The sequence below is a fragment of the Gymnodraco acuticeps genome, unplaced genomic scaffold (assembly GCF_902827175.1).
Source record: "Gymnodraco acuticeps unplaced genomic scaffold, fGymAcu1.1, whole genome shotgun sequence".
NCBI lineage: Eukaryota > Metazoa > Chordata > Actinopteri > Perciformes > Bathydraconidae > Gymnodraco > Gymnodraco acuticeps.
Genome location: NW_022990238.1, coordinates 10,793,159 through 10,816,224, shown reverse-complemented (window position 1 = coordinate 10,816,224; position 23,066 = coordinate 10,793,159). Strand labels below are relative to the sequence as shown.

The following is a 23,066-nucleotide window of genomic DNA, read 5'->3' as shown; positions in this document are numbered from 1 at the left end:
CAATTAAACAAAGATAAAACTGAGGTAATGGTTTTTGGAGCCAAGGCAGAACGTATACAAGTTAGCGCTGAGCTTCAGTGTGCAATGTTCAAAACAACAGATAAAGCCAGAAATCTAGGTGTAGTCATGGACTCTGACCTGAGTTTCAACAGTCACATTAAAACTGTTACTAAATCAGCCTACTATCACCTAAAGAACATATCTAGGATTAAAAGACTAATGTCACAGCAGGATTTGGAAAAACTTGTCCATGCTTTTATCTTCAGTAGACTCGACTACTGCAATGGTGTCTTCACAGGTCTCACTAAAAAATCTATTAGGAAGCTGCAGCTAATTCAGAACGCTGCTGCTCGAGTCCTCACTAACACTAAGAAAGTGAATCACATCACTCCAGTTCTGAAGTCTTTACACTGGCTTCCTGTGTGTCAAAGAATAGATTTCAAAATACTGCTGCTGGTTTATAAAGCACTGAATGGTTTAGGCCCAAAATACATTTCTGACCTCCTGCTAAATTATGAACCATCCAGATCTCTCAGGTCTTCAGGGACTGGTCAGCTTTCTGTCCCCAGAGTCAGAACTAAACATGGTAAAGCAGCGTTCAGTTATTATGCTCCAAATATCTGGAACAAACTCCCAGAAACCTGCAGGTCCGCTACAACTCTGACTACTTTTAAATCCAGGCTGAAGACTTTTCTTTTTGTCGCTGCTTTTAATTGAACTATTCATATCTTAGACTGCACTGTAACTTTTATCCATGTACTTTTTTCTTTTAATGTTTAATTGACAGCACTGTAACTTTTATCCATGTATTTTTTTTCTTTTAATGTTTATTTTATTAGCTTTTCTTTTTAATGACTGATTTTAAATGTCATTTTCTTAATCTCTTTCATTTTTTGTAAAGCACTTTGAATTGCCTTGTGTTGAAAAGTGCTATATAAATAAACTTGCCTTGCCTTGCCTTGCCTTGCCTTACCAAACTCTACTGTTTGGTCCACTATCTTTTACATCAGCCTACGGTGCAATCACATCTGTGTGTCCTTGATAATCAGCCAAAATTAAACTGGGCTGTTGTTGTTCACTTTAAGTGCTCTCTGCTAGCCGTGTCTGTTGTCGGCCAAAGATCATTTTGTGAAGAAAGCTTTTGAAGAATACTGTGCCAAAGTCAGTGGGCTACACCTGTTTCAATTTCCAGATACTCTGCACTAGATTTGCTGTTTACTTTAATGATTAGAGTTTTGTCGGCATCAAAAAACACCTGTGGTATAATAACTCAGTTATCAGCAAACCTATCAAGCCCCTGCCCTCACATCATGTTGTGCTTTTGGAGACGTAACATCAAACTTTCCACTTTCCAACTCATTTGATTTTAGAATTGTTCCAATCTCAATAAGAGATCATTTGCTAAAGATGGTAACCATCACCTGCTGGGAAATAGCATATTCAGCACCAGCAGTAGCACCCTGAACAGCATGGCTTTAATGTAGAACTTTCACAATGCAGTCCAACATGTCCACACAATATGTTGTCCTCATAGGACTTAGCTGGATGACATGTATATAGAACAGTGTGTCTCTTACCACACCAACAATGGTATGTGACATCTCTATTGACAGTAAACAGTAAATCACAATGACCTTTTATTCCCCTAAGCATTTCATCAATGTGGTTTTTGTCCATAAGTTAATGTTGTTGTGCACATACACCTGCAATTGTATACCAAATATGATGACATTTGATTATCTGGGGTACATTTAATGACACTTATGAATAAAGGCTGTCTCTTTTTGTATAATATATCACTCCCCTTATGTCAACTTAATTAAAATAACGTGTAAATTCGTGCTGTTGCAGGGTTTTGCGTGCACGCTTTTAGCTCAAGAAGACAGGCGCCAGCTGACAGGACGATGTATCTCCTCCGTGATCCCGTGAGCCAGCTGGACGTGACAGACAGGCCAGTGTGCTGTGTAAGTCGTGTGCACCATACATTATTCATAGCACTCATCGTGAAGAGGCGCTCCCTTCTCTTTTATCTCTCCGTCTCCTGGCATTTTACATTCTCTTCTTCCCTCTCTCCCCCTGCTGCTCTTACTTTCTTAACTCATCAGCACCCATTAGCTACTACAGCAAAACAAAGCCTCCTCTGTTTGACAGCAATGCTCTGAAACACCTGACAGCTTCCACGATGCCCACTATTCCTCTTTGATTTCATTCCATCTGTTTGCTTCCGTTATCCACTTGTAACTCATTTGTATTGTATTGTTTTGTCCTCTTTTAGACATGACTGATTTCAGTGTGGCTTTTTCACAGTTGATTTTCAAAGGCTTTTTGAATAGCAGACATAACGCTGGGTTCTGCCCTTATTCTCCAGTGTGATTGTTGTGAAGTGAAGGTGATAGTCGCCCGGATTAAGAGGGATCATTTGTTCTTGCAAACAAACATCCAGCAGTGCAGAGCCACAGGCCACAGAGATGCTGAGGTCGCCCTCATGTGGCGTCCTTCTCGTCACCCTCACCTGGTTGCCATGCCAATGCATTACAACCTCGCCTGGGGCCCAGCGCAGCTTCATCATTAGCTGCTGTTGTCACTAGGGTATATTCAAGTGTACGCTCTTGTCTCTCGCTTCCACTCTCTCTCTCCCCACCACCAGCACCACCCTCCTCCCCCATCCTCCCCCATGGTACAGTAGACACTTGAAGCATTTTCTCCACCCACCCTGCTAGCTCAGCTGCTGAGCCCCACACAGGACTATCCGTGTCCCTGGACTCCCCTTTATTACCATATCATGAGATGCGCCCGAGGCGTGTAGCAATGCAGCGTGCCGCCGCCTGTGTCTTTAAGAGAGAGAGGGAGAAAATATAATGTGTAATGGAGAGGGAATAAGGAATAGAGTGAGCAAGTGAGACTGAGTGGGTGAGAGAGTGTGAATTTATGGGAAAGATTTTTGCTTAATTCTTAGCTGCATGCTGAGCATCCTTGCACCGGCATGCAAGGACCATACAGCTGAAGAATACCGCCTCTCTCTCGTCTCTCTCTCTATCTCTCGCCCTCTCTTCTCGCTCTCTCCTCTCTCTCGCTCTCTCTCTCTCTTCTCTCTCTCTCCTCTCTCTCTCTCTCGCACACCCAGGCTCTCCCACTCAACCTCTCCCTCACACACACACACACACACGTGCTCACAGTCACACACACGCGCAGTGCTGTCAGGAGCGCCGCTGCTGGACCCCAGCCATCTCGCAAAAAGGAGGTTCCAGGGAGGCAAAAGAGAACGCCACAGTGAGACAAAGGGAAGGAGGACGGCAGAACGAGAGGAGCGAATAGGAGCGCGGGGACCGGCACAAGGAAGGAGAGACCCGGCGCTTTGTGAAGAACAGAAAACGAGGGACAGGAGGAGGGAGGAGGAGAGAGGAAAAAAAGAGGAGGGGGAACAGGAAACGCGATCACTTTCAGCTGCAGCGGTCCGTGTCGCAGCATGGGCAATGCACCATCCCAAGGCATGTCAAAAATCTCCTTGCTTACTTGTACAGCAGGTATCTGTTTGGTTTTGCGTGTTGTGCTTCCCAACCAGCAGGCTGTCCTCCTGTTACACTCTGTGAGCCGGGGATGGGGGGGTTGGGCTGAGGGGCTCTTGGAGCGCAGCATCGCTTCAGGAGAGGGATGCTGAAAGGTAGCATCGGTTAATGGGTAGAAGGTTAGGAGTGAGGCTCATGGGGAAAAGAGGCTTGCATTTATGTTGAATACAAGCTGGGAACACTGGGTGGAGGCACCATTTGTGGGAGCAGCAAGAAATGGGAGGGGGCTGGTGAAAAGCAGAAAAACCATCAGTGAAGCAGGTGGAGCTGGTGGGTGGGAATGTGTGTGTGAGGAAGGTGACTAGTAAGAGCGATTATTGTTGTGTGTGTAGCTGAGTGCAACGTGTGGTTGTGCCTTCCTGTGTGTTAGCGTGTGTGTGTGTGTGTGTGTGTGTTGGAGTGGTGGCTGTCAACCACATGGAAGATCTCTTTGAAGTGAAGTGCTCCAAGGTGTGTGTGAAAGACTATAAAAAAAAGATAAACACAAATAAAAGAAATGGCGGATGTAATGATCACTTAATAAGGGGACTGGGCTGTTTGCCTATGTGAATGGGGGATGGTATTGTAAATGGATGATCGGGACGGGTGGGTCAATTTCTTCATGTAATGCTCCCGCTATTCCCTTCAGCCCTCTCTCTGCTGAGCCTTTACATCTCTCTATTTCACTGTCTTTTACAAACCCTTTGGTAAAAATACAATTTACATGTCTAAAAATGCTGCTCCTTAAATAAACTAAAGCAGAAGGCGTTTCTTGGTGAGCAGCAGGAGTGTTTCTAGTTATATCTGCACAATACTATATTCCTGCATGCAGTTCCCTTTTATAATTGCATTCATGGTAATTCAGGAAAAGGGAGTATAAATAGATGCAAACATCAAAAAAGAGTGCAATTGGAATGGGGGTTACACTGGGAAAGAATTGGGGAGAATATAGTGGAGGCTTGTTGAAACACTCCTGGGATTTAAAGGCATATCCTAATCCAAAAGACAAAACAATTCCCCTATTAATATGCTTCGAAACAAATGCAGAGAAAGGGGGTACACACTCCGAGAGAGGGGCACAGCTGTGGGAATTCATTGATCAACAGTCATTCGCTCTATCTCTGCATTCCCCCTCACCTACAGTATTTCCCCCTCCTCTCTTCATCCCCTCCTCCTCTTCATCCCTCGCTTGCCTCTCACCCAGGGACAGTCTGTTAGCTAGTGTGGAGAAGTGGACCGAGACTAGAAAACAGAGAATATGAAAGAGGGTGAAAGAATGAAAGGAAGTTTGAAAGAACGAAAGACAAAAAAAGGGTTGGCTCGTTTGATAGGTAAGTTGCTGTGAGCAACATCCTTCTTTTGAACAGTGTTGAGTTTCTAAATGAGGCCATTATTCGGATGATTGCAAGGGGCTCAACAGTGGAATAGTAAACGGCTCTTTTAGGCTGTTTGTTTGGTCAGCTTCATCTCAGATGTGTTTGCTGTAGAATATTGATTCCCGCAACTATTCTGGTCAGTTTTTCAGCTTTAGAGTTAGATTTTTGCCTGATGACCTTTGGAAGGTTTCTCTAAATTGATGTTTGAATTCTCTTGTCAGATGATGTGAATGCAGAAGAAAATGGCTCAGTTGAAGGCAGACTCGAGCTGCAGACATGAGACCTTTTTCACAAGCCAGATGTCCGTGTGTCAAATGGATTTGTTTTGCTTTATCACTGTAAAGCTTGTCCTTGGAGTTCTGTCGGGAGTCGGTGTCTATCTTAAAGAGATTGACATTAACTAGAGTAGATACTGAGCTACGTTGGCTGATTGCTAAAGCAATAGTGTATTTTCCAAAAAGCACAATAGTTTTTATTAAAACGTAGGGCTGCTCAATTAATCTTATTTTAATCGCAATTACGATTTTGGCTAGCAACGATTATGAAAACAACATAATCCACATAAAACAATGCATTTTTTTATTGGTTTTTCAGTTGAATTTGACTTAAAGTTCAAGGTAATCAACTGTTAAAAACATACTGTTCACATTTTTGTTTCAATAAATGGATGTTTTCAAAATAAATGGATAATCGTTTTTAATAATCGTGATATCAATTATTGACCCAAATAATCGAGATTATGATTTTTGCCATAATCGAGCAGCCCTACTAAAACTAAACCAAAGATGTTTGGCTGTTTAGAACTGCATTATTTTGGATTTCCATTGCTCTTGTTGGCAATTGATACAGTAGGTCCTAATTTACCTTCATTCAGCCAAAAACCACCGGCACAAACATTGCTAATGATTAGTCCGTGCATCACCTCAAGTGAGCCAGACAGATCAGGCATAGCTTTGCCAAGTTTGCCAGTAGAGAAGTAGACCTTTAACATTTGGTACACATCGTTTAACCATCATCGAAGAAAATAGAAGCATCTTTATAAGCCCATTAGAGTTGTAGTTCACACTGCCAGGCTAAACCATGAAGAATAGATTAAGCAGAGTCGAGCCTTAAGCCCAGTATTAGGCTGCCGCAGAGCTAATGCTTATCGTAGTGTCACCATTGTGCAGAGACGGCAGATCCTGGTAACTCTGTGGCTCCATGGTATACCTAGTATGTTGAGCTCAGGTTTAAGTCAACACACATGTCTGTCTATTAGCTGATCCTCTACAGTGAGAGTGTGACTGGGAGGGGCCGTAGCCACTAAGATACTGCATGTTAAGGTGATGTTGTACTGTGGGAAAGGAGAGGACTGGCAAAGACGGAAACATGGTGTGGGTGTAGAAGAATTGTGATGAAGAATAGGATGTGTTTGTATGGTACCATGTTATTTTTGTTGCATTCAAACTCAAAGAAAGTATGCTGTATTTTCTCTGATGAGTTTGAGGATTTAGGCTTGACAATTGCACAGATGGATAAACTGTAGGAGTGCAAATGAAAGGATACACCTTTGTAGACTTTGGTGAGTGAGTTCAGTCATTTTTCTGACATTTAGTGCCAAACTGATAGAAGCTATGAAAAAAGCAGATAAGTGGATTTTAAAGGATAATATCATTTGTTTTAAAACCGGTTGGGCTCTGTTGGTCTGTTTACCATCTTTTCATTTCAGAGGACAATACTGAAAGCAACTGACAATTGGACTGTGCAAGGACAAAACCTCAATTTGACTATGTCAGAACCTTTAGCTGAAATCTATTTAATAAAGGATCACAAGTAATGAGTGTTTTTGTTAGAAATGTTTGCCTATTGTTGAATCCACATTTGATCAAAGCTATTCCCCATCTGTTATTGACAGCCACATGCAGTCATCTGTAGAGCTCAGTGTGTTTGTGGAGTCATTGTTTTCTCCTTATGCACCTGCTTATTCCCTAGTTCTATGCCAAACAAAGCCCCATGCATGCCGCCTTGTGATTGGCTGATGATGATGCAATGTTTTATGGGAGAAGAGCTGCATGTTTTGAGGGCATTTCCGAAGTAATTGACCCTGCTGGGAATAGCCATACCAGAGTTGCACGGATGTTCAAGTAAATCTGCTAAGCAAAATATGAACATGATATACAGACTCGCATTCTGTGGCACAACATCTCGTGCAATAAAGAGGGCTGAGCACATAATGATGGGAAGATGCCAGACTTCTCTTTGCAAACCAGCAAGCCGGTCCTTATGCTAGGTTTGCTTCATGCAGTGTCCTTGTCACAGCAAGTAGTAAATGCACCAGGGATTTAGCTCACATATGTGCACGCATATACATATGTGCAAATATGTGCTTAGTGTACAGAGAAGCAATTAAATATACAAGAACTAAGGCATGCTTTGATTTAATAAGTGTGTGATAACATGACCACTACAGAGCTGGGAGTATCTTTACATATTATTTACTCTTTCACAGTTTAGGGATCCTTAATGTGAATGAGGGTTGCGAGCCAAAAATCAAACGCATGGTAAATGCTTTGTGCTTTTACTCCAGGGGTTAGCGGTCTGTATGATGACCCTTTACGTCTGCAGTGGTAATCACACTAGTTGGCTCTCAAGGTCATTTACGATGCAAGAGTTTAAATATCACATCCATTTATGAAAAGTCCTTGTTTCCATTACCACACTTCTGAAAATGTGAATAATGGATTAGTTTACTATGTTAATTCTGTTTTTATGAAAGTCATGCATGTTAATAATATGGTAAGATTAGTAGAACTGTGTTTTAATCTCTCTTACAATGGAAATTAAAACCTCTTCTTGTTTCATTTACTTTAAAAGTAAAGGTTTTAAGCAGTTACTCTTGCTAGGAACTATTCTAACCTTTTGTTGTGTAAAAGCGCTCTGGCCACTCTAAAGAAGGTTTAGGTTATTTTATCCATCTAATATAGATCCAGTTTAATCTTTAGATAAAGAAAACCTGAATTCAGTAGAAATGTTCTTGTAGGCATTCATCAGGTGATTGCCTCATATTGAGCATTTTAGTTTCCCGGTTGAAAAATGTGTTCTGCCCACATGTAAACAATTTAACCTCCACCGAGTGAGTGGGTAGAGCTGAACATGTGATGCTAAAAGATGGAGATGCTCGGATAACATGAATAATTTATAAAACTGTCCTCCAGTGGCTGTCTCTCACAATCAGGTACAGTCACTTCCCGTCAGCTAGTAAAGATCGTATGTCAGCACACAAATCAAATCGGATGGTACAACCTTTAGTCAGCCTCCTCTTAAACAACTTAAGTGGCTGCAGCTGGGTGGTTACATTTCCAAAAGATGGCAGGAAGGCTTGTATCCTTGTATCCTTGTAAAGCGATTGCAGTGTGGGTCCAGGGGAACAATATTAACTTCATTATCCTCTAGATTTCCCCTGCTCACATCGCTGTAGTTAGTCCACAATGATCTGTGGAACAGTATTGCTTCCCTATTGTGTGAGTCATAAAAACAACTTGTCGTGTGTTAAAGTGCGTGTACTGAGACGTAACAAAACGGACTCTAAATTAAAAGTAGCTTTCTGCTGACTATAGCATTTGTGCTGCAGCAGGAGAAATCCGAGAAAACGATCCACATTTGTAAGTGGTGTTGTATAACAAAACGCTACTCAAATAACACATCAATGCATATTAAGGATGCAAATTCAACGTTTGTATTTGACGGTTTATTCGTCTGTTTAAAGTACGGAGTAATTGCAACACTTCCTGATGATATTTGAAGGCTGTTTTCTGCTTTATCGTCAGTTGTGACAGTGCAGAGCAATTTGTATAAATCACTGACATAATAAGGTAAATATTCAAATTTGCTAGACGTAAGGTCAAGCTTCAGAACTTAATGTTGCTTGCAGTGATAGATTGTCGTTAATTTGGCCTTTTTAAATCTTTCTAAATCAAAAATGAAATACTTTGCCAGTCTGTGTGCCTGACATTATAATAATGACATTTTAATTTTGGTAAATTATAAAAGAGTTAAGCCTTTTCTCTCCTAGCCTGTGGCAATCAGCACAGGGATGATTAACCGCGGCGTGCTCACAATGCTAACATCGTACTCATTTATCTTTTGAAACCCGCTTGTGGCGGTTTTAAAATGGACTTGCAGCTCATTGAAGAGTGTTTGTGTGCATGCAAACATTTGTTTACAGTTTATTTTAGTCTTGTAATTGAATTAACTCAGATTTTTCAAACATTATTTCATCAACCTTCTGAGTCAGTCCTGTTGTACAAACTGGAGAAACACAATCATTGAGCTTAATCAATGTAAAAGGGATTGTTAGACGCTTTGAAAAATGCATTAAGAGTTTGAAACCACAAAGGGGAAGCAGCCTGCTATAGCCTGGTTTTGTAGAAAGGTAAACAAACACCTCTGAAACCCATTATGCCCAGAGTTGGTCTTCCTGAAGACTTTCCATATTTTCCCTGGGAGAGACTTTGTTGAGCTGTTGTGTGCTGTTCAGATTGTAAAAACCCCCTGAGGCACATTTGTGGTATTTGGCTATGTAAATACAATTGACTTGACTTGACAGGTCTACTCATTATGTCAAACCGTTTTACGGGAGTCCAGTCTTTAAGCTAAACTTCAATAACTGGCTGCTGCTCTCCGGCTACATTTGTATTTATGTTGTTTATTTCTCAGGGCATATTAATCAACATCACTGTTGACATGCCAGAATGAGCCAAGAGGCTAGTCTTCATCTGAAGGCCCTGCTGTGAAGTTGGCAGCCTAAAATCAAGAAACAAAAAACATTACAAATAATAATAATAATCATGTAAGACCTTTTTAAACGGACATAAGCAGAACATAGACATGGGCAGCAGGTTCGCGGAGCTAGTTACAGTTTGTCTTTGAACATTTGTACCGGACATACGTGAGACTGGTATACTGTACATTTTCTAATTTCACTCTCAGCGTGTAAAAGCATTTTGTTGCTTTAGCACTGTTTTTGATAGATTGTTGTTGTCCCTTAGCTACGTAACCGCAGCAATCTAAATGTTATGTTATTGTTTTCAATTTATGATACATCTTCTCTGCCAGATAATTGCGCAATCTCCACTTCTTTATCTCCAGTCACCTACAGAGCCCAGCAAAGACTGAAAACATGAATACCAGGCCAATAATAAGATTTCATTTTGAACATGCCCCTGGTTACATGAACAATGAATGACATCCAGTATGGACTGACACATATTCTACCTTAACAAATGTTGTAATGTGCTGTTTTAGTTGACACCGTAGGGTATTCATTCAAGAAAAAAACGATATTCTCTTCTCATATTTTCAAATGTGTGCCAAACATCAGGAGCGTGTCATAATATTAATAGTGTGTCGTTTTAGGCTTTGTTTTGAGATAACAAAGGCTGCTCATTTGTGTGTTTGTTTTTGTCATTATGGAACAAAACACATTTCATTTCTTCAACTAGACTTTAATAATTAGGCTGCGGAAAGAAATAAGAGACAAAGAATGAAAATCATTTGAGTCATGAGTTCACTGACTGCCTTCGTACATACTTTATATTAGTACGGGTAAAAACAGGTGGTTTCTCTTCTTGTGGAATAAAAAGGTCCAACACTTATACGAGCCTCACCGGGTGTTTTGTCAGACCTAAAAGAGCAACTTGCATACACTTTTCTTAAAAAAATCAGAAGAAATAGGGCACCCAGTGTCAGACACGTCTGACGGGACATCTGTAGTCTAAACATAGGAGTTGCAGATCGTGTTGCCCCGTTCTCCTTCCCACGAGGATGTGTTTTGTTCCAGGGAGATGTGTTTTGTGGTTATAATCAAACATTCAAAGCCAGGTGAATGCTCAATAGGGTTCAGAGAGAGTTGAGGTGAATCACTTATATGGATATGTCAGCTCCTGAGTGTAGGTTGGAGTGCATCTTATCTTATGGAGCCTGATTCAGCTTTACATTTCAGATAGCTCTGGGCTTAAAGACTGGCATCTGTAACTTCACAAAGGGGGCTGAAGTGTGAAGCAGCTGAGAAACAGTTCCCTAAAACTTCCTCAGAAGAAATAGAGGGGGAGAGTTAGAGGATAAAAAGATGGGGATGTTAGTGAGGTAGTGGAAGAAGCAGTAATAGTGGTCTTTCTTGTCACTCAGATCGTTTCCTCCTACGTTCTCCTCCCATCACCTCTGATGTTCATTCCCAAGCTGCTCAGGCAGGAATACAAAGCAGGCAGCACAGACTCTGATTTTTGGGCAGACTAGCCGCCTTCTGCTCATGACTGGCTCCAAATATCCCTCATCTCATTCCGGTTTGTGTCTCAGTGGACTCCTTCGCCATCTTCCTCTATACCCTTCTTCTCTGGTGACACTCTACTTCCAGACTAAAGGTTGATTTGTCATACTGTAATGAGAGATTTAGAATCACTCTGTGAATTCAAGCGTCAAATATGTCTGCACTGCCTTGGGGGTCATCTACAATTGTATTTACATTTTTGCCCAAAGTCAAAATGTAAACCTCCATTGCATATACTGTCATTTGTGTAGCCTTCATCTCCTAAATCATTCATTTATTTGAGTAAATCCTTCTGTGCTGGACTTCTTCATGCCATTGCAAGTCTCTGCAGTAAGAAGGGATAGGCTCTGCCACAACCTTCTGAATCACTTTTCATTTCCTTCTCATTTTCCCGACTAGGAGCTTCCCTTCCTAACAGGAAACCAATTCCCACGTTATCGCCCACTAATATACATGCAATGGCTTGAAACCCGTCTGGAAGCAGATACAGACTTGCATTATCCAGTAGTCCAGCGGAGCTGAAGAGATGTATTTTCTGTAACGCTGTGCACAAACATTGCATGTGAAATCCAAGGATGAGCCCAAACCCACTGCCATAAAGTATTAGAGCAGTGAGTATGAAAAGGTCAGCTCTCCCCTGAGACGGACCTACATGGTTCATCCGACGCTGCCTGTGTTTTGTGTCTCCTGATCGATTAGCTGGGTGGCATCCATCTCCCGGTCCGAAGCATCCATGGGAAACCAAGGGCTCCAACATAATGCACGACATTGGCATTTTTGAAACATAGCCAGAAATACCCGACAGGCAGAAGAGATATGAACACCCTTCAGAGATCTTCTGAGATTATGGGCAGAGAAAGTGTGAGGAAGTATTTGCTTTCTGACTGTAGTGAGCAGTGGGTGAGAAAGGGAAAGAGGGAGGAACATGGCAAAGCTGACTGGATGTGTCTGGTTAATGTGCGAGGTGTTGTTTATGTTGCGGGTGGTAGTGAGTCACTTGATGGTCATATATTCAGCAGCAAGGAGTTGCCTGCTAATGTTTGACCTTGTTCAATAACTAGAGCTCTGTTGAGGAGTGCACACAGAGGTAATCACTGCCGGAGCTCGGTCTGTCGGTTGCAACAAGGATGTTTGAAGGTTATCACGGTGTGGACGTGCTCTTCCTTTGGCTTCTGTTTTTTGGGTTTTTTACTATGTTATTTAGAGCTCTAGTCTCATTGGTAATTGATCCTCATTTTATCCCTTAGCCCAACATGTCTAGTTTTGTCCAGCCAAAAGCACAACGTTATTCAATTTACAATAAAAAAAGAAAGAAGAGAAATGTCACATTTGAAAAGCTGCAACCAGAGAATATTTGGCAAAAATGTTTGATAAATGATTTAACAAAAGAAATGTCCCGCTCATTAGGTACAACTACCTGAAACAAATGAAGTCTAATACTATAAATACATTGTAAATTAAATGGTAAATTCTACCTTTTACAAACGTTATAATGTTACGTTTTAGAGAGTAATTTATTCAAATGTACAGAGATTTAGCGAATATAGTTTGCTCTGTGTTGTACTGTTTCATTATACTGTTTCTATTATTAAGTCTACCCTTATTGTTATGAGTTGTGTGGACACAATTAGAAACATATCGTGTTGTAATTTAACAGCACTATAACTGTAGCTTCTGAATAGACCATGAAATGAAACATGAAACTAAAAGCCAGAATGTATTGTGTTAGACTCAATTGGTTTTCAGTCCTAATGAACTGGAATGGTTATATTCCAATGTTTCCATATTCATTAATGCATGAACAATCACATGTAGACACACAGGCACGTGTGATCATTTGGCAATCAATGCATGCACACAACTTGCACCTGATTATTAGAAGCACTTTCATCCATCAAGCCCAACATATCTCCCACAGTTACTAGGAAACAAGAGGCTCAGGGAGCTGGAGTCTGTGGAGGCGCAACCGGTAACGCGGCGAAGGGTGATGTGTGACAATAAGAAGTGAGGCTCTGGGGATAAATTAGATATAAATGCTAGGTGCTGTAAACATTAAAAATCTCACTGTCTTCTACACCGACACCTTTGCATATGCTGCATTACACATTACCACATGCCTATAAGCCCCCCCTCCTTTTCTTCCCCTGCTATTAAACCCCTTAAAGAGCCTGTGACAGCATCCCAACAACTGTTGTGCAATGAAATATTGGGCTACTAGTAATCTCGAACCGTCAGTTTAAAAAAGAAAAAGCGATACCGTTCCGATAAATATCAATAATTTCGAACATCGCGGGGAAATTCCTTCGACTCATTTTGAAGTTTGGGGGACGCCGGAAGTGACGTCAATGCGGGAACGCTTCACTCTGCGGCGAGAGAGCCAAACACGGACAAAGTGTGTTGTCATGCGTAGAAATGGTGAATTACTGAGTTTAGGCACGTTAATAACGTTGTAATGAAGTTGACTACAGTATATTCATATTTGTCAATGCTTTCATGTCAATTCGGTGAACATAAACATAAATGATCGTGGTGAAGATGATGATTACATTAGGATTACAAATCGGTAGTGAGAGCTGCTGAATTTCCTCCGTAGGATGTGATATAAAAACAAATCGTTTATTTTTGTGGATGAAACTACATTTATTAGCAGGGGTGTACATAACTTTTTTGCCCTGGTTCTCAAAGGAGCACCTGGAGATGTTGCTTGGTGCTCATCCTTAAAATGAAATAAACTGTAACTTTTGAGGGGTCTTGACTTTATTTGCCAGACACACGGCACTGAACACACGTGCAGAGGTGAACACAGAACACACATGCAGAGGTGAACACAAGACAACATTAGCACGACCAGTAATCCTACAAGCTGTCATCACTACCCTCCTGACTGTTCTCCTCACTGTCTTCCTCTCTGTCAGACATGGTAGCTGATGATGTAGGCCTACTACTTTCTCTCTGGTTGAGTCTGTGATTAGCTGCTGGTTTTGGGTCGAAAGTCTCTGTTGTCATCTTAGAAAAGTGGATGTAATCAAATAAGTATGTGAACATAACCAATAACCTACCATAGCCAATAACAAATGAATGTAACTTATTTTATTTATGTTGTTCATTCATATCTTATTTTACCTTAACATTTATTTATTTATGCTTTTTTTTTTAATCTCCAGTTTTAGAGGATATTTTTGGTTACTGTCCTATAGTATACATTGGAATGATTTCAAACCTGTTTATCCCAATAATTATAAAGGAGTGCCTTGGAAATATGTGTTTACATAAATTGTGACCAAACCGTTTGAATTTAGACTAAAGTTAACTATCTAAACGCTCAGAGTCCTTTATCTCACTGAGCTGTAGTTATCAGCCTCTCAGTCTGACTGGAGAGGACTCTCCCTCCACATTATTGTAGAAACATCTTCTTCTTATATCCGTTAGAGCAGCTAGCACGGCACCAGATTCTAATAACAACAGCGCTGGTACCGGTGCACCCTCCCTCTCCCTCGCATTTTGGCTGTGAGCTGCGGGCGCCAGATAAGCCAACATCCCCCATTTTCATCACTTAGAGCAGGGGTGGCCAACCAGTCAGAGGTTAAGAGCCACATTTTTTCTATGTTACTGCAAAGAGCCACATCAAACACACAGTCACTGATAACGCTTGTTTCAGTTTTTTGTTTTCTGGAGACAAGATTTCAACCACGTCACTGATGCATCTTTGTGGCATTGGGATATATATTTTTTAAATCCTCTGGAGCAGAGAGAGGAGCTGTGGATTATTGTTATTGATTATTGCATCAGTGTTTCTTAGGGTCAAAAACACTAAACTCACAACTTAAAATGAAAGCGTTTAGTTTATTTAATAAAAGAGCACATGTTCAATGTGAAAAGTGACAGTAGTTATAGATTATTTGCAATTTGGTGCTATATATATATTTAAAAAATATATATTATATATATTTTTGAAACACCTTGAATTTCAGGGGGGGCGCGGGGCTCCGTTGGCGGGGCGCAGCGCCCCTCCAACACAATGGTAGGGGAAACACTGGATAGTGTTTAATCAACGATAGGTTTTCCCCCCCTCAAAGGTGATTGGTTCACTGCATCGCAGGTATTATTGTGATTGGCTCTTGGGTCACATCAAAATTAGACGCGCTGTCATCCTCTCATGACACCTGACACCACACATACACACATAGGGAGAGCCGGGACGAAAGTAACACGGGACGAAAGTAACACGGGACGAAAGTAACGGAGCGATTTTATCCGAGCCCAAACAACTTTGACCGGCCAAATTACGTCAGAATTATCAGCATTCAATACTTAACAGACCTACTAAATATCAGGTTTAACTGTCAGGAGTAGCTAGTGTTGTCACGGTACCAACATTTTGGTTTCGATACCAAGTCAAGAATTGCGATTCCGATTCTTTTTTGATACTTTTCTTAAAAAAAGGGAAACAGTCTTAAATGTAATTATTGTGCTTTATTTCACACCAGAACCATAACCATAACATAACCTTTTAAACAATGAGAACAATAAATAAAATAAATGACAAGAATTCGTATTAAATAAAATTAATACATGTCTCACAGACAGGCCTCGTGGTGTCCGTAGGCTTGCCCTCACTGTCAGAGATATAGCTAAAATACTTCCAAATTTCGCTTCTGGCGTCTTTTTGTCAACAAGCCGAGGCGCAGCGGCAGCTGCACTCCCACTTGCAGCCATGCTTCTCGTTTTCTCACATGCTCTGGCAGCTAGCGCGTGCACGAGAGAGGGGAGGCACTTAGAGCGTGCTTGAGAGGGGAGGGACTTAGAGCGTGCTTGAGAGGGAGGGACTGCAGGCAAGGCTGCAGTGCAGGGAGTGGAAGCAGAGCGCTGAACACACACGGCTCTTATTAAAACGGCGCTTTCTCACCGGAGTACTTTCCCCCGTCATTCTTAAAGTACCGATACTAATGAAACGGCGGAAGCGTAACGTTTTTAACGGCAGGGTATCGCGGTACCTTTCAAGTATCGGTACACCGTGCAACACTAGTCAGGAGTCAATGTCTCTCCCCCAAACTCACACATATACAATTCGATATGAACTGAAGAGCCGCATGAAACTAGGCAAAGAGCCGCATGCGGCTCGAGAGCCGCGGGTTGGCCACCCCTGACTTAGAGCGTCCATCGTACAGGGCAAATGAAACGTGTAACCGGGGTGAAAAGGGTGTTACATTTTACTTAATTATGAATATTGTTACATCAAGGCCGAAAATTAGGATGAGACCCAACGGTCAAATGTTTTCTTCCCTCCCAGAACTGCCAGCGCAGCACCTCCCCAGATCTGGCGCCCTAGGCGAACATCTAGCCACTGCTACGGGCCGGCCCTGAGTTCATATCATGGTTCATATGCAACTCGCAAATATCTTTCTTTCTCTCTCTTCTATCTCTCTCTTCTCTCTCTCTCATCTCTCCTCTCTCTCTCTCATCTCTCCTCTCTCTATTTTCTCTTCTCCCTTCTCTCTCTCCCTCTCTCAATGTTGGTACGCAAATGCGCTTTGTTTCAAATGACCCGGTGCTCTTTTTTTGGCGGAGGTGCGCATGCACACCAGTTATGTGCAGCCCTGTTTATTAGTGCTTTCATGTCAATTCGGCGAACATATGATACATTAAATGATCGTGAGGATGATGATTAAAAATCGTTTGTTTGAGCCGGTCTGCATTTCCTGATGAGAAAACAAACCGATGCTTTTTGTAGTTGTAGTACACCAACATGGATTAAACGTGTGTTTTTTTTTACCACAATGTTGGGGAAATTAATAGATAAAATGCACGTATTATTATTATTATTATTATTCCCACTCCGATCGGGACACTAGGTCCACCGTTTCCCCGCAGCGAGGCTCCCCCCGTTGACAGTTTACGTGGGCTGGGTGCAGTGGCGGACTGGCCATCGGGACGAATCCCGATGGGCCGGTACCGAAGTGGGCCGGTCGGATAAGTCACTAGCACATCCCCCATAGGCGGCGCGTGAGGCTCAGGTTTGGGAAGGCTAAATAACTTTTTTTACCTGACGCTGCCCGCCTCCGGCGTCTATAGAAAAGAGATCAACTCAGTGTGCGGAGTTTAAATCTCTCAAGTCATATTACAGGATAAAGGAAATACAGTTTAAACTGCCGTATGCAGAGAAGACGTGTCGCACTTATCATTCATATTACATCATCAATCAGATCATCGATCATATAATATCATAATATATTTCCTTATCTCAGTCAGCTTCTCCAGCCGTGCAACACTCACAGTGTCACATACTGTATGCAGAAGTATTATTTGAAGCAACACATTATGTTGACGAAACACTCGAGTCAAATGTAATTAAAGTCAGATCCGCTCGTGTCTTGGGGTCAGTGATATCATAAAACTATACGCTTTCAAACACTCGAAAAGCCTAGTTATTTTGTAACCAGTTGTTCTATATTCACCTTGCAGGTGCAACTCTGTGGCTTGTATCCTGGATTATATGTTTAAGTCATGGATGTTTAAAGCTCATATTTGTCTAATATTAGTTTACTTTTCATTAATGAAGTATGACGCTGCGCTGTCAGTACACTTGTCCCTGTTTGTGATTGGTCAAATGTAGCTAACCCCGCCCCTTTCACGTGAACGCGCTCTCATCTGGTGAGAGAAACCCTGGCTTGATTTACCGAGTTGATAACCAGCGTCGTAGGACCGCTTAGCGAGATCTCGTTTGCTAGTTTGTTGTTGTTAGTTTGTTGTTGTTAGTTAGTTTGTTACTCAAACATATCCAGGGTCTGTTGAACTGGCTTCGTGGTACAGGGCATAGGTGGCTAGCAGCGCTAATGTCAAAGACACAGACATTATACATTATATTTGTATTTTACCAGGATGCCGTGACACAAATATTGTAAAGGCTTAGCCTTCCCTAGCCTACAGCACCCGCCGCCCCTGACATCCCCCACTCCCCCCGTTGACAATTTACTAGCGGTACCGAAGTGGGCCGGTCGAGAATCCCGGGATGATTTTTAGTCCCATTCCACCACTGGCTACATGACCGTATGATCGCCCATATTGACGCACCTAATTCCTAAACTTCTAACATACAACATAAACCGATCCTTCAGACTCATATGAGCTCTCAGACACGTTCAAAATTAAACTGTCATCGCTGTCTGAGCTTGCTGCTGTGTGCGCCATCGTGCGTTTACATGCAGATGCTGGGATCCGGAACGGTGCAGCTGGAGCGCTGTGCCCGCAATGACGTCACACGTAATTTGGCGGGACTTGAAGAATCTCCGAGAAGATCCAGAAAATGGTCAACATTGAAGGGCAGATTAAGGGTTATCAAAGTACAAATATCCAAAATCAGTTCAGTAACGGTTTTCAAGGGGACAATATTTACTCAAATTGATGGGTTTGGATGATGGGGGAAACTCGTGTCACAGGCTCTTTAAGAGTTCCTGGGGCCATTTTTCAGCCATTCAGGTTTTGATGTGCATGCCATTTTGGCTGTGTTGAATGAATATTGCTCAAACTTGCCAGAGGATATTCTTTTTTAGTTGTATTCTGAATTGTTGTCTCAATTCCTTAAATTAGCCTAAAATGGCTAAGTTACACAAAAACCAACACATTTGTTCCTAGCGGCAAAAAATGCCCCATTGAAAATGCTTTTTTTTACCCCACATTTATCTTATCATCAACTCTTGATTTTCTTTTATGTTAAGATTTAATTTTGGACTTCTAGCTTCCAATTTTGTATTTTTACATTTGTCTACAAGATGGCGATAATTTTAACCCTTTGAAGCCTGCAGCAAAATGTCACACTATTTACTGTTTTCTGCAAGGGTGACTTGCTACTGAAATGGTGTGTGTGTGTGGCCTAGCATTACTATACTTGTGGGGACCTAAATCTGTTTACACAGTCACGTGTGGGGACTCGCCTCCCTTATGGGGACAAATTGGAGGTCCCCATGAGGGGAATCATTCATTTTAGGGTGAAGACTTGTTTAGGGTTAGGGTAAGGTTAAGGGTTAGGGTTAGGCAGGTGTTGGTTATGGTTAAGGTTAGGATAAGTCTCCAGGAAATGCATGTAAGTCAATGTAATGTCCCCTGAAGTGATACTGTGTGTGTGTGTGTGTGTGTGTGTGTGTGTGTGTGTGTGTGTGTGTGTGTGTGTGTGTGTGTGTGTGTGTGTGGTGTGTGTGTGTGTGTGTGTGTGTGTGTGTGTGTGTGTGTGTGTGTGTGTGTGTGTGTGTGTGTGTGTGTGTGTGTGTGTGTGTGTGTGTGTGTGTGTGTGTGTGTGTGTGTGTGTGTGTGTGTGTGTGTGTAGGCCACACTGCGTAATAATCTAATTCAATAATAAAAACAATGAGTTGTGAGAACCAAAACATAATATATATATATATATAATTGGACTTTGTTTTGGTTCTCGCTCAGGTTGTTTATGCAGGTGCACTGCAGCCAAGTATTAGTAATGATGCAATTATCAAATCACAAAGCCTGCGATTTTTTTTGTTTTGAAATAAAAACGTTTTGTTCTTCTTGTGTGTCAGTCATCCACACCAATCAGAAGTGCTGTGCTCCACATATACCAGTCATTGTTAACCAATCAGAAGTGGCCCATGATAGTAGGTGATAGACAGATTGATCCAATCACCTGCCAAGTATTTTTGAAATACTTTTCCAAATGGCTTCCAATGGAGCTTTCCTAGATGCTTTGGTGAAACAAACCATCTGAGTCAGGTTAGTAGTGCTCCATCACATGTTTATATCTATTACAGGGTGAATCTTAAACTGAAGCTTGACTTTAAAGCAACCCAACGGAAGTTCGGGGGTGCTAGAGACGGGAGCACATTGATACGACCTTCCTAGCCGGAGATATGGCCGCATTTTACAATAAACTTCCGTTGGGTCGCTTAAAAACAAATATCACAAATCGAATCGCAATATCTGTCAGAAAAATCGCAATTAGATTATTTCCCCTAATCGTGCAGCCCTAATGAACAGCTCGTCCCATTCAGAGGCAGCTTCAAGCAGTACATGCCAAAAAATGAATTGAGCCATCCTGGCAGCAGCAGAAACCGTACAGGAGGAGGCTCTTCATTGAAGAGGTGGGAGAAATGCTTGTGACCCCACACATCAAGAAGAGAGGGCGCCTTCCCCGCTCATCAGCCGCTGCAACAATGGTGTCAGATCTGCAGGGTGCTGCTGCAGGCCCCTCTCTCATCAGTGAACGGAAGAGCAGGAGGCAGTGCCACTTTTGCATGGACAGAAGAGTTTGAAGCACCTGCTGCAAATGTGGGAACTTCACATGCAAGGACCACAGTCTGTCCATTTGCAGCCCCTGCTCGACCTGAGCTGGACTCTCACAGCCAGACAGTGTTCATCATTCAATGTTCATCTTTGTAAAATAAATGTTTTTCTGGTTCAAAATGATCTTGTATTATTCATTTTAGCACACAACAGGGTAATAGGCATTTAGTGGGAAAAAAAACCTTTTACTTGTGGTAGGAGATGGCCTAGTGAAAATCATCATATCATCAGCATTGGCCCACCCTGAGAAAGCTTCGGTGTCATTTTAATTTTTTTAATTTTTAATTTTTTAATTATTATTATAAAAAAAAAGTATTCACCCATTGCGAATATCCAAGCATTCAAAGTGAAATTCAAGTGAACAAATATCAAGTTTAATTAATGTTGTATGTGTTTTATCCTCTGAACCAAACTCATACGGTAAAAACTGATTGTTGGTTCCGGCACGCGCCATAATAACGTGAGAGAGGCAGAGAGCATGCCTGCAAAATAAATGATGGCTCAAAGTTCACTAATGAACTTTGGTTTTAAAAAAAAAAACAGACTCCAAGAAGAGTTGCCCTCATCAGCGATCTATACGATCATTTTCTGATAACGATGAAATAGCCCCGCCTCCCTCTCCCCACCTCTCCTGCTGCTGGGCTGTCAGAAGAAAAACATTTTTAACGGAAACTCTGCCGCACGGTTCCCTCGTCCCTGGGAAGAGGCGGAGAGGTGGGTGTTTTTCATCTGCTGGTGGACAGTCCGGAGAGATATACACAGGGTTGGGTTGTAACGGCTACATGTAACGGCGTTACGTAATCAGAATACAAAAAGCAAGTGTATTCAGCTGGCGTTACATTTGAAAAACGAGTAATCTGATTACAGTTACTTTCGTAAACCTGAAGTGAATACATTTTGGAATACTTATTGGAATTATTGGTGGAAAATGTAATATTCATTACCGGCAGAACTGTGCACACTGCACAGCGCTGCAGCATGTCTGTGAGCGAGATAGAGATGCAGCGTGTCTGTGAGGCCCCGCCCCCGCACGCAGATGAGAGAGAGATCTCTTTTAAAATATATTGAAAGTTAGAAACGGAGATGGTTAGATAAAATGTGGAAGATAACGTTTATGTAGCATTTCTTTATTGTCGAAATGATGACATTTCATAACGGGATCAAATCAAAGTGCATGGCCTGCTGCTGCTGAAGGCATGGGGCAAGTGATTGGAAAAAGTTTTAAAAGTTATTACATCGTTTCAGATAATAATAATAAATAACAATGATAATTCATTCTATTTAGGGGCGCCTTTCAAAGCACCCAAGGACACCTTACAATTCATAACATATTCTAAGGAAAGGTTTTAAGCCAGTACAAAGAATGCAGTCCGGGTGATGTTTTTTATACAGGGAGCTGTCCAGAATGACACCAAGATGTTGTGTTTGTGCTCTTGATAAGCGAGATTAAAACAGTAAAATACGTGTCTCCTGTTCACCAAAACATACCCATCTGTTATGGAAAAAGAAAGTATTCCAAAAGTAATCTGCCACCGGTACCGGCGGGGATTGTTGTTAGCTTCTGATGCCAGAAGAAAAATCTGGCCCACCCTATTTTTTACAGGCCCACCCTAAAGTACATTTCTGCCTACGCTACTGTTATAGGCTAAGATTTTAAACTTTAATCTCACACTGCAGAAAAAATAATGATGCATCAAAATCAATGTTGCTGCCAATCCTTGACCCATCTAGGGACCTAATAATAACAATAATCAAATATTCCTTAATGTATTTTTTGAAAACTATTCTAGTTTTTTTCAATAAAAAAACAGTGGAGTTTCTTTTCAACAAACTGGCATTTAAAGGGTTAACATCCCCAAAATATAATTCATATTTCATATGTGTATGTCAGGCTGGAGTAGTTTTAAAAGATTGACTCTTTTAAAGTGGGAACAAATATTAATATATCATATTTTTATAGCAGTTTTTGTGAAGGTGGCATTTATTTAAGGGACTCTTAAGGGTTAAATTCTTATGTTGTTTGTTGTGCCCACTAAAAATGTAAACAAGGCATGTAAAATGTGTCCACGTGCCTAATGGCCGCACTAACCTGTTCTTTCACTCTGATAAACAATGTACTATTAGCCTCATTGTGCTTGCATGCTGCACCACCCAACCATACATCAAGCCACTTCCAGCAGGTGTTAGCAAACGACTGCAGCAATGCATGATGATTGGTTGATGCATGCCCGTGGTCATTTACATGTTGATCTGTATAATACATGCATATAATGAATATGTGTGTCTTCGTTTTTCTGTTTTAGGCAGGTAAATAATAATAATACATTTCATTTATATAGCACACTTTAAAAACAACTCAAGGTGCTTCAATAATATAAAAAAGGTTAAGAGCATAAAAGGTTAGAATAAAAAATAAATTAAATAAAGGACAGTCAGTCAAATGCTGTGCGGAACAGGTGGGTCTTGAGGCTTTTCTTAAAAAGTGAGAGTGATGCAGAGGTCTGTATGTTCCAGGTAGTGCTTGTGCAAGATTTGAGT

At 41.5% G+C, this 23,066-nt stretch overlaps 1 protein-coding gene across 1 annotated transcript in view; it reads left to right on the top strand.

Moving 5' to 3' along the window:
* The first annotated feature begins 3,119 nt into the window (after positions 1-3,119).
* Positions 3,120-23,066, top strand: part of si:ch211-278a6.1 (SRC kinase signaling inhibitor 1) — a 117,603-nt gene continuing 97,656 nt past the window's right edge. Inside the window, exon 1 of the mRNA XM_034220421.1 lies at positions 3,120-3,488. Within this exon, the coding sequence (XP_034076312.1) occupies positions 3,467-3,488 (22 nt within the window). The 5' untranslated portion in view covers positions 3,120-3,466. The remainder of the gene's footprint in view (positions 3,489-23,066) is intronic.